Source organism: Fundulus heteroclitus, chromosome 17, assembly GCF_011125445.2.
Source record: "Fundulus heteroclitus isolate FHET01 chromosome 17, MU-UCD_Fhet_4.1, whole genome shotgun sequence".
Classification (NCBI taxonomy): Eukaryota; Metazoa; Chordata; class Actinopteri; order Cyprinodontiformes; family Fundulidae; genus Fundulus; species Fundulus heteroclitus.
In genome coordinates this window covers 16,263,825-16,281,976 of record NC_046377.1, presented here as the reverse complement: position 1 = coordinate 16,281,976, position 18,152 = coordinate 16,263,825, and the positions used below count along the sequence as shown (strand labels likewise).

The 18,152-nt window shown below is 38.8% G+C and overlaps 1 protein-coding gene across 8 annotated transcripts in view; it reads left to right on the top strand.

Annotated features, from left to right (window-relative positions):
• The window catches only part of anks1b (ankyrin repeat and sterile alpha motif domain containing 1B), a gene marked incomplete at its 5' end in the record, with an annotated part of 190,637 nt that overhangs the window by 49,083 nt on the left and 123,402 nt on the right, over nt 1–18,152 (top strand). For all 8 annotated transcript variants that reach the window (XM_036149154.1, XM_036149151.1, XM_036149150.1 and 5 more), the window contains 2 exon segments: nt 418–574; nt 16,671–16,807. In XM_036149154.1, coding sequence (XP_036005047.1) covers nt 418–574; nt 16,671–16,807 — 294 coding nt within the window.

Sequence of the window (18,152 nt, the reverse complement as noted above, 5' to 3'; positions counted from 1 at the left end):
TTTTAGGTGAACTCTGGCCCAGAAAGCTCATGATAATCCAACTGTGTGAAGACGTTTGAACTCGAATGGTAGCCTTGAGCTGAACTGAGAGATTACAGAACTGAGATGTTTGGCTTGTTTTTCAGAAGGAATGCTGTTCAGAGAACCATCTTAATGCACTCTGATGTTTTGCTGTCTGCTCCTTGGATCTTTGTTTTTTGTGCCAGATCCATTTTCATCACTGCGATCTACATTTTAGCTTTAGTTAACGGCATACTGCAGCATGTACTGTAATTACATCTGTTTGTACCCATGATGGTGCTTGAAAATAAATGATGGCATTGGAGAAAAGCCACCAGGGAATTGTCCTGGCTGCAGCCTCTGATATGTTTTGGGAAAAGGATGAACACCTCTGTGTTTCTCTTTGTCTTTATCCAGGATTTTAAGCATTCAGTGGAGCTGGTCACCTCCCCATCATTGGATGTTTTCCTGCCTGAAGACGAGGACAACCCGTACGAGTCCGTGACCACCGCCGTCACACGCAAACCTTGCTCCCTCGAAATCAACCACCGGCTCAACGTCTGCGCCCGTAACGGTAAGAGGAGACACTTTGTAGCTTTTCTTTGCCTGTTGTGCAGTTTAAAGTTTACTAATGAATTAATGGTACACAACTTTCCAAAAATTTAACTGACAGTGCTCTGAGGTTAATCTTATGCAAACGTAATTCCTGATGTACAATGAATTATATTTATTTATTATATTTATTAGGTTCATATCAGTTTACATTAATTTAACAACCTTAATCTTACCACACTTTAAATAGAAAATCTGTAAAGAATAAATAAACTCCCTGAGTTTTTATCAAATTCAGGCTTAACCACTTCACATTATTTTTCATGTATTTTCCATCGTTACATTTTAGGAAAGGAGTTGCTCCATGTACATCCACATGTGCAAGGGGATCACTTTTTAGATTTATGAAAAAAAGTTTGACAGAATAAATGTGAACATCTAGGCAGAGGCTGGTTGGAAGTTCTCCCAATATGTTTGTGAAACTACAATTTCATGTAAAACTTGATCTTAATGCTTTTATTTAAAAAAGAAAAGGAAACATTATCCATATTGCTTCTAAATTATTACCACATATTGATTATTACTGTTTATTCTATCAATAGTATTTATCTTGGTACATAAGCTTAAGCATAAATAGAATAAAACCTATTGAAACTACTAGCCATGTTTTTTGTAACTGCATGTACTACTAACACTTTTGCTCCTCAAAGAATAACACCAGGAGCTGATAGTACCCAGTTAAATATTCACTATTGGCTTCTTTCATCTTTCTGGAGTCAGCTGCTTAGCAGAAATGCGTGACCGAAAATATTTCCAAGCATATGAATTTGTCTTTTTGTTTGTAAGCAAGGAGCAGGAAAGAAATGTTAGACATGTCTCTCAAGTCAGCTGACCGATTCTGTACAACAACAGGTTGGGGAGGGGTACGGGCAGTGCTGCACTACTCCAGAACTTTTTTTATTAGGACTTTTAAACTATAGAAATGGTATGGTGTACAGCTTAAGCACTTTGGAAAGCATAATATATTCAAACTTAAGGTTGTTCAAACAGTCATGCAGGGACGGCTCGTTTTCTGATATCAAGGTACATCAAAGTCCCTGATCTTTTGCTGAGCCCTACAGTTTTTGTTTTTGAAGTGATGCATGAGCACTGGCTGCAGTTAGGGTTCTTACGAATGCTTGAAATTCTTTCAAAATGCTTTGTTTTAAATAGTGTTTTGATTGCTACAACTTTGGATGAAGTCTTACTTTGCTTGAAATATTAACAGATTTTTTTTTGTTTTTTGCCTCTTTCCACGTCTGCTGACCTGTACACATTTTGCGCAGCAGCTTATTTAATTCTGATCCTGTTAAAAGCATAACATACGTAACTACGTTTTCAAAATAAATTACTTTGTTGAATAAATATATGAAGTTTTAGTTTTTCTACCAAACATGAGAAATATTTGGAAATCTTTTTACCCTTTTATGGGGACACATATACATTTACATCTAAAAAAATGTATTTCACGAAAAGTTCAATATTTTTTGTCACTCATTTCAGAAAGGGAAACTTATTTATGCAATGAATTCAGTAAACATTGTAATTTTGATGATTCTGGCTTATAGGTAATGAAAACACAACATTTTGTGTGTCAGAAAATTTTATTCAGAAGGCTACACAATCATATAGAAGACTGGATTGACAGATGTCCGGAAAACAGTCACTGACTCCTACCACAAGGAGGGTATGCCACTAAAAGTAATTGCTAAAGAAACTGGTTGTTCACAGAGAGCTGTATCCAAACAAACATATTGATGGAAAGTTGAGTGGAAGGAAAACGTTGGAAAGAGAACATCAATTCCAGAATTTATGGGAGCTTCAAAAGGGGTCGAATAAGTCTGGAGTCGGTGCATCAAGAGCAATCAGAGAAGTCCGAAGTGTCTTACCTTGGCTAAGGACTGTAGCGCAGTAATACAGTTAGCATTTGGATGTGTGTACATAGATTTATTTATTTCCAGGACATTCTCACCCTAAAATATCTGTTCTTCCCAGCATTTCTAGCAGCACAATTGGAGAGTTGATAAATAGGAATTGGTCTTATAGTGGCAAGTGTTTTTGCTTCATTACATCTACAATGTTAATCCAAATAAAGAAATCCTTGTATTTTTCACACTTTGTCACTGTTTGACCAAATAATCCCTGCTGCACTTCCTCAGGCAAACAGCCTAATTCAAAAAGTAACCACCTTCATTGTGCCCATTTGCAACTGGGGGACAATTATGCAGCAAGCCTGATTTAGCACAACACCTGCAAGATGTGCTAATGCGGCATCTGACTGAGACTGCGGGGTGACTACACTAAAATCAGACAATAGAGTAAAAAAAACTTTGCATGGCCATTGTTTTACTGAATATTCTGAAAAAATGCATAAATATACTATTCTTTAATAAATTATTTTGCCTAACACCCACAAACTTTGCTAATTGGCAGTTCTTTGGCCTTAAATTGCTGCCGTGTGAAACCAAAGGAAAACCTACTTTGCATGAGAGGAAAAATATCAAAATGAGTGCATATACTACTTAGCTGTATTGAACGAAGAACTGAAATCCACATCTTGAGCAAATATATTTGACTTAAGAACAAGTATATGCAATATACACCTAGCAAGGTGTTGCAAAAACGCACAACTTCACGGTTAGAGTACTTGAAAAGTAGCTAAAGGTGTAAGAACTCTACTCTTTGCTAGTGGAGTTGATAATTGATATTAAAGTAACATTCTCCTTGACAGCAGTGTTGTGGACAAACTTCAGTAATTAACAACCAAACAATTCACAAACACTCCCACGACTTTCAAAAAAAAAAAAATGTTTTATGGGTCCTTGAACTCTAACTTTCCTATGGCAGCTAGCTGTGCTAACTGTCACGAGCAATGAGTAGCAGCATAACTATAGAGGTAGATCAGGGTAACTTAAGCCACTTTAACTATAGGCTTTGTCAAAAAGGAAAGTTTTAAGCCTAGTGTTAAAAGTAGACAGGGTGTCTGCCTCACAGTACCAAACTGGGAGTTGGTTCCACAGGAGAGGAGCCTGATAACTAAAGGATCTGCCTCCCATTCTACTTTTAGGAACCACCAGCAGACCTGCAGTCTGAGAGCGAAGTGCTCTGATAGGAACATACGGGGTGATATATGATGGAGCTTGATTATTGAGGGCTTTATACGTGAAAAGGAGAATTTTAAATTATCTAGAAAAGTAATAAACATCAAAACACGTGATCATATGAATTAGATCAAACAAGCGTGGTTTACTTAATAATTATTTGTTGGAATACTATTTATAAATGTGTTAATGGTGTTTTTAAAAGTTTTTTTTCCTTCTTTAAATCAGATATGTGTTTGACTTGGTATGAACTCATCCTCCAGTTTTAACTTTCTCTCCACATCGTCTGCTCGTCACGTTTGGTCTGCTGCATTGTAGTTTAGGCACCCACAATGCACTCTTCCCCTTTCACTTGTCTCCCATAGCAAAGCTACACACCGCAGGTTGTCAGGGCAACTGCCTCCCTGCCTGGTGAGTCACCTGTACGTTGCCATGGGAACTGTCTTGGTAGTGACATGTCAACCCCCACCCCCACCCCCCCTCTGCCCGCTCCCCCTCCCACCGATGGAACAGTAAGAGGCTGCCACAGAGGGAAGTCTCATCCCATGTTTTTTTGGTTGCGTCCTGATTGGCCGATTGCGTTGTCGTCGATTTACGGTCAACAGCTCATGTGCAAGAAGCTGAACGTTGGGCGCTTCCTGTCAGTTTAAGAATATGTTGGTGGAAAATTGCTCGACTGACGTAAGTGAGCTGTGTGGGTGCTGTTTGTTCTCCGCTCTCTAAGTGCTGTCTTACCTGACCAGAGGGGGAAGAGAGAGAGAGAGAGGTATGGGAGCCTGAGCTCCCAACATGAGTTCCTGCAGAAAAATGTGCCATAAATCCTTGCTGCCTGCACACACTTTGTTCTTGTAGAGAAACGTGGTTGGTGCAGATTGAGCTGATGAAATAGGAGAGCGGTATTAGGCTGCTACTTTTACATAAATTTGAACTTGTGACGCAGCGTGAAGGAAAATCCTGGATTTCTGCTCTCAGCTCAGTTGCATTTCAAGCAAAGCTAGACATGAATGTGAATCTGCCCCCGAAAGGATGGATGTGATGACAGAGCAGCATGGAGCCAGTAGGTTTGAGATGTAAAGGATAAAAATATACATTACAATGCAAAAAAAAAAAAAAAAAAAAAAATCACTTCCACGTGAACCAATTATTTTCTTGGTCTGAACACTCCTTCTCTGCAAGGGTTACGTAAGATGATTAACTGGCCAACACAAAGCAGAGCACATTACTGATGTCGAAGGACAAGCATACCTGGTTTTAAATGATTTTTGCTGTGAATTTGCCTCCTTTACTTTTATTCCACTAAAGAAAATCCCTTACAGCCCATTTGTAAATAGGTTGTAAATCAGCACCCCAAGATTAGGACATATGTTCTGTACCGACATCCCCAGGCAAGGGGAGGATTCTAAGAGAAGCAGCAATAAGGCCCGAGATGCCTCTGGAGGAGCTGGAGAGATCCACGGCTCAGGGCACTCATTAGTTGTTACCCTTATTAAAGAACGGCACGAGGAAAGCCATATGCCACAATTTTAGTTTGTTTCTATCCATGCTTGAGACACAACAAAGATACGGAAGAAGATGCTCTGCCTAGATGGGACCAAAATTAAACTTTTTGTGCTATATGCAAAAACTGGTAGGAGCATCATGGTGTGGGGTGTTTTTCTTCAGCAGGAACAGGGAAGGGGCTAAGAGCTTATGGGAAGATGGGTCGAGCTAAATACCTGGAAGTAAATCTGGTAGAGGTTCTAGAAGCCCTGAGACTGGAGCATAGGTTAATCTTCCAGAAGCAGACCTTAAAGACACGGACAGAGCTGTATTTAAATGGTCCAGATCGAGGCATATAGAATGACCCAGCATAAATCTCTGCAATGCATCGTAAAAGGCACCAACAATCTGACCCAACCACAGTCTGTGAGACAGTTGTTTTGCCAGTTCTAGATGAGGTGATGCAGGAAAGGGTTAAAAGCAGAGACAATTATTACAGTATTTGTCAGAAAATCACTTACGTTTTGTCCTGATACAATTATGTGGGGGGAAAAAAAATTAGATTTTATGCAGAGATGCAACATTTAAGGTGAATATTTTCTGAAATATCTCATAGGTTTCTGTGCAGGAGGAGTTTTTTTTTTTTTTTTTTTTTTGCAGGTGTTGCCTTCAGCTGCATTGCCACAGTTCTGGAGTCTCTGAAGCTCTTCTCTGCCTCAACAATCAAAGCAGCTTTATTGTATTCTCTTTGCTCACTGTCGCTCAGTCCAGCAGCCATAGAAACACCAGGGACCTGTTGTCACTGCATAAGAAAATCCTGTTTCCCGAGCTTCTCACCACTCTGATGGAGCCAGTCCTGCTTTGGATGCTGCAGTATTTATGGGAAAGTTGCTTCCCTCTGCACCACACTTCCTGCGACTTGACAGCCCGTCGTTCCTGACAGGAAATGAATGGAATTATGGTTCTTTGTGATGCAGCGTATATTGGGAGCCGAGTTTTTTTTGGCTTAATCCTCCCGACTGCATGAGTTCTAAAGCAGTCATTAAGTAAATTAAGCAGGGATTATACTTTCTGCATGGGATGGATTTGTTTCAAACAAGAGGATCTATTTCTGCCGCATTGCTAGCCTGCAGTTGCCGTTAGCCCTAATTAGTCACAAGCTCTTCAATTATTTCACATGCACAGGGCGTAATGTTTGCTACGATAGTAAGGATGTTGAGCCTTTTTCCAAATGAAGACCACAGATCCATAAATAGACGGATCATATTTATTGGCTGTGTTGTGCAATAATGTTTTTTTTTTTTTCATTTTACCCCAAGAATTGAGGATCTTTTATCGTTAGATTCTTTGTTTTGAGTTGGAAATATTTCTAACATTTTTAGTTTTGACTGGAACTTGTCTCAAAATTAGTTACGCCTACTGTGTGTAGTTAAATCTTTAATTATTGATTGGAAAGCAGCAAAACACTTTAAAATTTTTGCCGCACACCGTTAGGCCTGATAATTGTAGAGCAGTTGTGAATTTTCAGGTGGAAATTGCTTCTGAAACCCTCGGGGCTTAACAGGTTTAAGGGAGAAGAAGACAATCCTTCGCTCACTGCTTATCAAAAAAAAAAATCCCCCAAAACGAGGAAAAGGTGACATTTTCCGGTCACAGCTGTTTGCACTTGTTTGTAGCTGCAGCGTTAAAGACTTCCCACCCACATAAACTTTCCCTGGCTCTCCTCTGCGGTGGATGAATCTGTGATGCTGCCGCTTCCTGGCTCATTTATCCCACTTTGGTCGACACTTGCGGCTCAGTCGGGCTAATGGCAGCTCGTAGTAGCTCTGGGCTCTGACATTAAAAATGTTCGGGTCCATTGACTTGTCGGAAGAAAAAGCAATAAAGTGCCGTCTTCACTGGCAGCCAGAGGAAATCAGCGTGGAGGACGGTTTAGCACACATTCCCGCACTTTAACTCCACATTTTTGCTTAGTTTTTTTAGTGGAGGTTCAATTAAGTGTTAAGTATCTTATTTGAATAAGGTTGTTTTGGCTATTTGCAGTGATCTATTTGGTTAAAAGTAAAAAAAAAAAAAGTTTCCATAAACCTCCTTGTACATTTTCCTGACTTTAAATCATGTTCTCATAATGTATATCGATGGTGAAAAAAAAAAGGGTTTCCCCCAGGATTTGATCAAAAGATAAGCTTTAGAGCAGGGCTGTGATTTGGTCCACATGCACACAGAGTAAACATATGAAGCGTTGTCAGTGTGGCACAGCAGTAGAACTGACAGCCCGAAGAACTCATCTCGACAGGTTTCATCTTGTGAGGCACATATGAATACAGCATCTGATTAAACACTTGTCAGAACCAACCGTTCACTAACTCAGACATGTTTGAGAAATCTCAGCTCTCTCCGACAAAAATGCTCTACAACTCTGATCCACTGGAAGCTTTTAAATGCTTTACGCTTTACCAGTATGTGTTTTGACACTTTGAAGCCTTCCTTGGAAGATGTATACTGGGATACTTGAATTAGACGAGTTTTGGTACCTGACCCTGTTAATTATTTGTTTTATGGAATTGGAGGAGACTTAAAGTCGGAGGTTCTTTAGGAATTAGACATGCAAGGCTCTTTGATCTATGCCATTCATTGTATGAGCATCCAGACTGAGAGTCTTCTTCTGGCAGCAAGTCTTTGTACCCTTTCTGCAAAGCAGCTTCAGCTGCAAGCGATGCAAATGAGTAAATGCACTGCAAAAAGGGAACTAAAAGTAAGTCCAATTTTCTTGAAATTAATGTATTTTCCTTGATTTAAGCAGGTAAATAAGACTATTTGCCAATGGAATAAGACATTTTTGCACTTAAAATAGGAACATTTCATCTCTATCATCTTATTTCAAGTGCAGTACATCTAATTATCTTATTTTAAGGGTAAAAAAATACTCATTCCATTGACAAATAGTCTTATTTACCTGCTTAAATCAAGGAAAGATAAATTACTTTCAAGAAAATTTGACTAACTTTAAGTTCCCTTTTTGCAGTGTGTGAGTAAAATCCCGCTCAGAGCTGAACCATATTTTAGGTTAGAAGGCAGGTTTTTACCCAGATAGACTGAATTCTCCAATTAAATTAAAAGGGGCTTAAACAAAAATATTAGTTTTGTTGTGTCTGCATTTACTGTATGAAAGTAGGTTATTTCAGCTTGTTTTTGTTGTTTTTTACCCTCTACCAGATGTTTGTTTTTCAGTTGAATCCCACATGATGCATCTAAAGTTAAAGGGGTGGAGAGTTTTTCTTTACATCTCAAAAAGCTGACAGGGTGTGTAGACTTCTGAGATCCGTGCAGCTGTTCTATCAGGAGGCTCTGGGGTCGACCCATGACGCGGCGGAGGGATAATGTCTCATGTCGGGTTCAGGGATGATTTTGTTTCCCTCTCAGGTTTTTTTTTAAATGTGCAAGAGGAGATTTCTGTTCCTCTGCTTTGGTTTTTGTGCCATTTATGATGCTCTGGATAAGCAGCAGAAATGTGATGGATGAGCACACTCCTGTAGGTGGTTTATCACAGCCTCACACACACATGCATGTGAACTGGAAGGTTACACCTGCTCACACATAAACACACGTTTTCTTAGAGGACGCAGGTATTTCTGAGCAGTGAACCCCGGGCCGATCTGAAGGAAATACAGTTGCACACACACAGCCGCATCATCCATCCATCATCAAAGCCTCAGTGTTGACAAGCTTATATATTTTCAACCGCAAAACCCTCAGTATCTATATTTATCCCTCTGCTGCTTCCCTCCTTTTGTCTCGTTCACATTTTGGCCAGTTTTTTTTTTTTTTTTCTGTTTACACCCACATTAATCATTGATTCAGCCACAGGCAGTTGCTGGATGATTGCATGTCTGTCTGCAGCGCGGTGCTTGTGGCTCCTTGATAAAACCTCTGCATGGGTTTGCATGCACAGAAGACCAACAGGCACTCCTATGAGACCGTGATGTGAAGCTGTCGTTGCAGGAAAATGAAGCGTCTCTGCCACCACAATGGTACAACTTAGCATTAAATGGACCATGGTGGCAAACCTGCATGTTTTTACGAGGCGGTGCCTTGCTAAACTATTTACATCCTCAAACTTTTTCTTATTTTGTCACAAACTTCAATGCATAAGCAGATCACATCAGGACCGCTTACTTGGAACATGGTTATTTTGCATTTTGAAGGAAATCTGCACTTTCTACCCCCCAGACATTTAGGTATGTGTGTTCTGATTGTACCAACACACTCAGATCTAGTGATGCATGCGGGTTCATCCTGAAAGCAGATGGCCAGGTGCTAAAAGATCATCATGAGACTAAAAGCAGGCACTTCCTACTGTTAAAAACAAAAAGCATGCCTGCACGATCAGAAACGAACCGCACAAGTTTAACTTTCAAGGAGAGAACCTTTGCTCACTTAAAAACGGAGAACACACACCAAAAGAGAGGAACTGTTTGGGGAAAAATTAGAAACAGTATTTCTGAAAAAGAAGAAAGAGCTTGAAGTGTGATGGTGTTGGCAGCAAGTGGCCATCCGACCGTCATAAAGTCCTATGTGAGGTTTAGCATGTATACAGAAGCTGAAACAGGACTGGCCCACGACACTTTTAATGCTGCATGGCAACAACTTTGAAGATATGTCAGATGTTTTACTGTAAAGCAAGCAATAAATGGGACAAAATACCAGATTAGGAGAAAACTTCAGCGTGCATAACTGTTCACTCCGTAAAATCAGTACTTTTTAGAGAAATCTTTTGCAGTAATTTCAGCTGCACATGGCTTTGGATCGGTCTTCATGAGGTCGCCAGGTCTTGCCTCAGGGATTTTTGCCCATTCCTCAAGGCCAACCTGCTCCAACTCCTTCATGTTGGATGTGCTTCACATGGGAGAGACTCTTCTAACATCTCCCAATTCAAAGTAAGCATTGGGGCAAACTTTCCTTTAACAGATGTCAGAGACCTGCAAGATGGCTACAAGAAGCATCTTGCTGAAGTTACAGCATTTCAGCAAACTCTTTCCTTTGCCTAAAAATTCACATTTTTAATGGTTTTCGTTTAATGAATAAAATGGTTCATATTTGTTAAAGTGCAAGCTAATCACTTAATTTCCCAGAGACATAAAAATCAAATCAACAAGTGAATATTCAGTCTTTTTTTATTTTTTTGACATGACTGTACCGAGATCAAAGTATGTGCACCCGTTCACTGATTTGGTGACTTTTTAAGGCCGTTGCCCATCATACAAGATAATGTGTATAGCACATTTCAGTAACAAGACAATTCAAAGTGCTGTACATGAAATCAGCATAAAAATAGAAAACATACACACTGCAGTGGAATAGTAGCAGCAGGTTAAGAAATAAGACAAGTTTAGCAAACTTCAAAGGCAACTCTATATTTTTCTTACCTTTATTTAAAGGACTTCAGGGTTTCAGAACTTTTACAGTGTTTTAGAAGTTTGTTCCAGATATGTCAAGCAAAATAAGTAAATGCTGCTTCTCCTTGTCTGGTTCTGGTTCTATGAATGCAAAGTAAACTTGAGCCAGATGACTTGAGGGGTCTGTATGGTTGACACACAGTGACAGCGGTGCAGGAGCTTTGGAGTTCGTCCTGCAATTGGCGGGTTGCTGATGTATGGCATCCTCACCTCTGTCAGTCTGCCCCAGGGCAGCTGTGGCTACTAACATGGCTCACCACCGTCAGAGTGTGAATGGGTGAATGACTGATTGTAGTGTAGAGCGCTTTGGGGTTGTCTGACTTAAATAAGTACAAGCCATTCACCATTTTACACTGATAACAAGTCTGTGATATATTTAGGTGCTAAGCCATTCAGTGATTCATAAATATATAGTCTACTTATAGGCTAGTATTTTAAAGTCTAATCTCTGAGATACAGGGAGCCAGTGTATGGACTTTAGAACTGGGGTTATGTGCTCTACTTTCTTAGTCTTAGTGAGGATGCGAGCAGCAGCGTTCTGGATCAACTGCATGTGTCTGATTGACTTTTTAGGCAGACCTGTGGAGACACTGTTGCAGTAATCAATTCTACTAAAGATAAATGCATGGATTAGTTTTTCCAGATCTGAGACATTAGTCCCTTTATCCTGGAATTGTTCTTCAGGTGATAGAAGCCCATTTTGGACTTGTGTTTAGATGCTTTTGGAGGTTCAGGTCTGATACCATCACTACCAGATTTCGGACCTGATGGGTGGTTCCTAGCTGAAGCTGTGAGCTAACTTTTAATCTCTCCTCTATTGGTCCAAAAATTATTACTTCAGTTTTTTTTTTTATTGAACTGTAGAACGTTTTGGCACATCCAGGCATTGATTTCTTCTAGGCATTTACTCAGTGCTTGAACTGATTTATAGTCACCTGGTGACATGGTGATGTAAAGCTGTGTGTCATCTGCATAGTTATGATAGCTGATGTTGTTGTTGTTGTTTTTGATCTGAGCTAGAGGGAGCATGTAGATATTGAATTGAAGGGGATCCGGGATGGACGCTTGGGGAACCCCACATGTGATTTTTGTCATCTCTGATGTAAAGTTACCTACTGACATAAAAAGGTCTCTGTCCTTTAAGTAGGATTTAAACCAGTTGAGTATATCTCTCTTTGCAGGTGTAGAAGCAGACTCAGAGGATGTTATGTGGTCTTTCCCTTTCATCTCCTCTTTCTCTTTCACCTTTTCTCCCTTTTAGCATTTTGTCTCATCTGTTTCTCTCCTTTTTTCCCCTCATCTACCTTCTCGTTTCTGTGTCCATTTAACATGAAATAGTCCCAACAGAAAATCTGATAAAGCTTCTTACATATATAAATCAAACGGATCACTATGGTGAAAGCAGCAAGGTTTCACTTGTGAGAGTAAAATCTGTTCGGCTCTCTTTGGCATTAAGACAACAATTCTTAATGTTCTATCGCCAGACAGGACACAAAAGAAATAGTTTTCCAGGAACTCTGACAGAATGAGTGATCAACTGTGTCGAATGGTAAACTCGGGTCCAATAACACTACATTACAACAATGTTTAATTTTTCAGATTTTTCAGAAAATACAGATAACCTTGCACTTGACAATCAAGCACGGCAACATATTGCTATTATAATGTTGTTTGCCGGTGTAATGTGACAAGGTGTAAGAGGCAAAGGGATGTGAATACTTTTGGCTCATTCTTTAAGTAAACCTTTTCACAGATGTTGCATCTAATGTATGATGTGGTTTCACTGAGAGATATGTCACCGTGTGCGCGTTTGTGTGTGAACCGTTCCAGCTGGATGTCGCACCGTAATTGGATGATCCTCTGACCTCTGATTGGATCTTTGTAGGCAGGTAGCAGAAAACCGCAATTATATTTGTGTATGTATTTCGCCAACCATGCCAACACCATTGCAAGAAAGTAGATTGGCTTAATTTCTGTGTTTTCCAGCAGACTCAAATATGCTTTGACTATTTCATCAACACCCTCCACAGTCCTTCCCCCTTATCTTCTGTTAAATGGCCGTACACTGCGGAAATTAGCTCTAGACTCATTGGCCACACACGCTGCATCTGCATGTGAGTTACAGCCCAGAAAGACATCGCTGCACTGGCCAGTACTTGTATTCTCCTTGCTATGGCTCACAGTGGATTGCTTTAATCAATTTAATATATTAATCAATGTGAATGCAGCATAATCTAATAGTTAATTAAAAAAAAAAACCTTGAAAAAATGTATTATCTGCAAAGTGTGCAGCTTCTGTTGCTCCATTGCATCTTCCTGAAAAGCTTTAAAGAGCCTCTGTGTATGGAACCAGGGAGACATCTGGTTCATTTATTGAAAGCCGATTACAGGCTGCAAGATTGTCTCCCTGTAGCCTGTTGCGGATGTTTGACTTGATCAGTGGCGGCTAGTGATACAACAAACTTTCATCTGAAAACTCTACTTGAACACAAATCCTTTCAGTCACTTACCTGCGGCTGGATTTCTAAATATGGTCCGCTTTTTTTTTTTTCCCGTAAAAGCTTAATGAATTTATTTTGTAAAGGCATGACATCATTTTCTTTTGCTGCACTGTCTTGATGTAGTTGTTGTCAGCCTCTTCCAGCTGCATCCATATGTTTAAAGGACATGTAAGCTGCTAGGGGTTTGACTTTGACAATTATTGTGAATTCATCTGATTGGATCAAAGACGAAACAAAATCATTTGCTGATTGGCTGATGGCACAGAGAGCTGGACCTGGATGATAATCTTTAAGTAACCGATTAGAAACCAGCATGAAGTTACTTGGAAGCCAAAAGTTTAAGAACATACATACATGGCGCCACTTGTCACTGAAACGTATGTAATTAGGCCTACACAAGAAAAACTAGCCCAAATAAACCCAAAATGGAATGGAATGAGGCGGCGCCCTAGCGCCCCCTAATAACAAGCCGCCACTGGTCTTGATCTGCAAATACATTAAATGTTAGGCTTTAAAAGTGTTAGCTAATAGCTTCAAGTAATGGTAGCTTAAACAGCAAATGTCATGGTGAAAAGTATTAATTACCCCATTCAGAGTGGAAAGGTCCCTCTCGCAGTTGACACTGCTAATTGGGAGCCAGCAGGTTGAGAGTTTTATATAGTGTGCCAAAGTCCACATATTCTGAGGCGAGGTTGGAAGGAATGGCCACTTGGGTCTTTTTCTAAAAAACATCTTTTAAATTTGGACATTTTTAAGTTACCTTGCGTAAACCAGTAACCCATGGTTCCTTGAAAGAGGTCCGTTCTTTTAGGGGCATTGGCAAAATCTACACGGAGACAAAACTTCTCTACCAGCATCGTTAGGTTTGTCTGCAGCTTCGTCAGGAAGTTAAGCTGCTTGTGGACTTTCTATTTCTTTTTCCCTCCATTTCCCTATCTTATCTGTGTTTATCTGTTTCTCTCCATCTCTTTATTTGTTACATATTTGCTATGTTTACATGCTTTGCATACATCCAGTATAGCGACATGGGAAGTAGTGCTTCTCAAAGTGCAGAAAAACATCTCCCCACCACAGCCTTATGCTATCATGCCAGTGATTGCTAGTGTGGTGGGTGGAAGCTTGCAACGCGTTAAGCGTAGAGCTGAACTCCTGTTTTTTCTTTCCTGACCCAGTCCACACAACAGAGGATTGCTATGCCAACGCAACTGGTTCAGCTTCACTCTTCCTCTCATTTAGAGCCGCTAAAAACAGCGCTGAAATATCAGGTTTATCAGTCGTAACATTAAACTCTATACATACACAATATTTCCTTAAATGATCAGATATGAAAAGTTGATTATGGCTTTTTGGTTATAAAATCACTTGATTTTCCATTGTCATGCTTGAAGGTGTTGATTCAATAAAGATCTCTGCATTCCTTATCCAGGACAGGAGTTTCATCCACTAAATGCAGAGGCTTTCAAGCACCAAATGCTAGTACTTTTATTCTGGTTGTCAAAGAGGGGCTGTTTTAGTGTTTTATTTATTTTTAAACACAACCAGTTTGAGAACTGTTTAAATTTGTCCAGAGTCAAAAAGAGTAAAATAGCCACAGTTTGAGTATGCTATACGGATGATTTATATGTAAAAATCAAGTTATGTTGTAAATCAAATTTACATCACATTTAAATATAAATCAATGTAAAAATTAGGTGCTAATTTCAGCGGTTTGTTGATGACTTGTAAACATAAAAGTACTAAGACCTGACTAGTATTCAAGTAGATAATGGTAAATATTTTGTTGTGAAATGTCGAGAATGTTTTATTCATTTGAGAAAAAATCTGGCAGGTTGAGTGTAGAAAATGAAAGTAAAAATAAAGTGAACCTAAAATGCAACAAGACACATCAAAAGAAGATAGCAAGTCAAAACTTCTAAAATAAATTAGATACTCAGATAAAGCACTGTTGGCCTTCAGTGATCTTTCTAAACCAATTAAGGCGGCATTTAATTATTTTTTTCCAATCATCAAAAGTGATAAATGTTATTGATAAATGTTAATAACAATATTCTATATGTAATAAGCATTTTAGCAGCTTTAACACAGTGTTTTTCTAATTTAAATTAGATCTATTTGACTCCAAACATATCACATAAAATTGCTCCTGATGTCTCTATGTGCAAAATCCCAAAGAGACATTTGTATCTTTTTACTTTTGTAGTGTTTAATTAATTCAAGTTGAGGCGTACAGGTCTATAATTCTGGGTGGTCCCTGAAAATAAAGTATGCTCACTCCATTGCAATATATTTACTTTATTCTGAAATCTACTGCAATTCACTGAAATTTTCAAGCTGTATGCAAAATGAAATTTTGTTCTGTGCGCACTCTGTGCATACAAAATGACAAATAAAGTTGTCTAAGTCTATAAATTATGTAGCAAATTGCTACTGCTGTAATGTAAAGACATATGAAAACATAGTATTTTTGTCTTGTCATTGAGACGGTCATACTGGAGCATACTTAAAGTCTAATCTGGGTCCTCAGCCCTTCATTCATAAGTATAAAAAATATAAAAAATCATGCTGAGTAATTGTTAAAGAGAAGGCAATGCTACCTTTATTTGTGTAGCTCTTTCAAATAGAAAACAGTTGCACCTGAGTGCTGGTCACATAAAGTGAAATATATTACAATTAAAATAAATTATGAAAACACATGATCTTAAGCCTCAACCGAGTCAAAAGCTACAAATTAAAAGTGTACAATTATGCTTTTCCACAGAGGATTAATTGTAAGAGATAATAAATTAAATTTACAGTATATAGTTAGATATTCAAAAGAAAATGATATAATTATTTCCCTAAGATGCAGACAACTAAGATTTCTTGATGATTTCCTATCATTGGGACATTACAATGGATCTGACTTATAGTCATTTGCTTTTAACGATATTCTTAAACAGATGAATATCATTGGCCATACACTAGAATGAGACAACATATCTCCTAAATGTGGCCCCCCACAGGTAACATATATAAACAACATGGGCCCTAAACTTAGGCTTTGTGGAACATTTACATTTTTGGATGTTAAACCAATCTTTTGGAACCAATTTCAATGGTCAAAGCCACAGAAATAAGGGTCAATTCATTTTAATATCATCAACGCTGCAAAGGCTGCATGTATAATGAAAACAGTATGGGGTCCAACATAGTAATGTGGCTATATTTCTGCAAAATGCTTTTGCAAATTGAGAGGCACAGAAAACATTTGACATTTATTAAGGATGCCAAAACTGTTCAACATGTTCCTTGGTCCAACACTGTTGGAGACTTCATTATATTAACAGAAAAGGGTTGGATGAGTGTTAGATGTACTTTCCTCCCTTTTTCCCCAGATGTTTTAGTAAATAAAAAATACTGAAAAGTTTAGAAAATATGAGAGAGAGAGAGACATTGCTGTGGAGAAACTGGCTCTACATCCAAATCCTTTTATAATGAACTTTGGGAACAACCAACCAAGTCTTTGCTCTGTCTCTCTACCTGTACCCTTCTCTTGCTCCAAGGTCACTCGTCCCATGCAGCCTTGAGCGAGGAGGAGCACGGTAACCATGACGACTGCTCCACAGGACCCACACCAGACTGCTCGCCCCCCTCCCCGGACACGGCCCTGAAGAACATCGAGAGAGTCATCCGCCCACAGGTGAGTGTGTGCTCGCACACTTATGAATGTGTTGTAGGTCGCTTGATGCTTTGTTGAGGATCCCAGCATCCTCCCACGAGCATCTTGAACACACACACACACCCACACAAACAATAGTAAACAGCTTTCTTTATTTTTTGAAATTGAGTATTACTAGTAGAAGTCTTACATTTTATATTTGTGCATATTAAACATCATACACTGCAAAAACATGTCTGAAAATAAGTAAAGTTTTCTTGAAATTAGTGTATTTGTCCTTGATTTGAGCAGCAAGTTTAAATTATCTACCAATAGAATAAGATTTTTGCGCTTAAAATAGGAGCAACTCATCTCCATCATCTTATTTCAAGTGTATTTTGTCTAATTATCTTATTTTAGGTGTAAAATACTCATTTCATTGGCATATCATCTTATTTACCTGTTCAAATTAAGGACAAATACACTAATTTCAAGAAATTCTTACTTATTTTTAATTCGGTTTTTGCAGTGTAGACTGTGAATGAAAACCAATAAGATGCTAAAACTAAAAGCAAAAGCATGAACGCAACCTGTTTCAATAAGGGATTGATGTGCAACATCTGCCATTAGGGATGAACATCTGGCTGTTTAACTGGTCTCAGCGTTCCTACATGGGTTTAAACAAGCGGATGTGAGTGACACAAGTATGCAGAGCATCATCTGAGAAGCAAAAGTACGACTATGCCTCCTCTGTATTATGAAATGTAGTCAGGGAACGGACAAACTTGTTTAACCTTTTAGCAGCTATGAATTCATTTTAAAAACAGGCAAGCAAACCATAGCATTTAACTGATTCTTACCTGCACCAATGATTTGCATGAATTGACTTTTTTTAGGAAGGTGGCCATTTGATTTGAACTGGCACTATATAAACTGAATAAACTGACCTAGTGGCAGCGTATTCTTGGCATCTCAAATATCAATGTAAAAATGGATGCAGATACAGATTTTGCTCTAGATGTCATCGTACCAAGGTTTTAAAAGAGCACTGAGGTGGAACCAGCCTGTCTTGCCAAATTTTTGAGAACAATTGCAAAAAAACTAAAATTCTGGCAGCATTCATAATGCCATTGTAACTTTTAACTTCAGTTCTGATCAGCATTCTTAGCCATGCAGTTGTTGTGTGAATCATAGGATTAGTGAAAGGAAGCAGCTGAAAGTCTCAAATTTCTCCACATTATTTACTCTTGAGGATAAAACGGTGCTTAATAAGTATAGCTGTTGAAAAGATATTCTAAAGTCACAGAACATCATCAACCTAAGAACAAATCCATCTACTGTGTAGAACAATTGGCAGTGGCAGCCTGCCACTACATTGGTCCATATA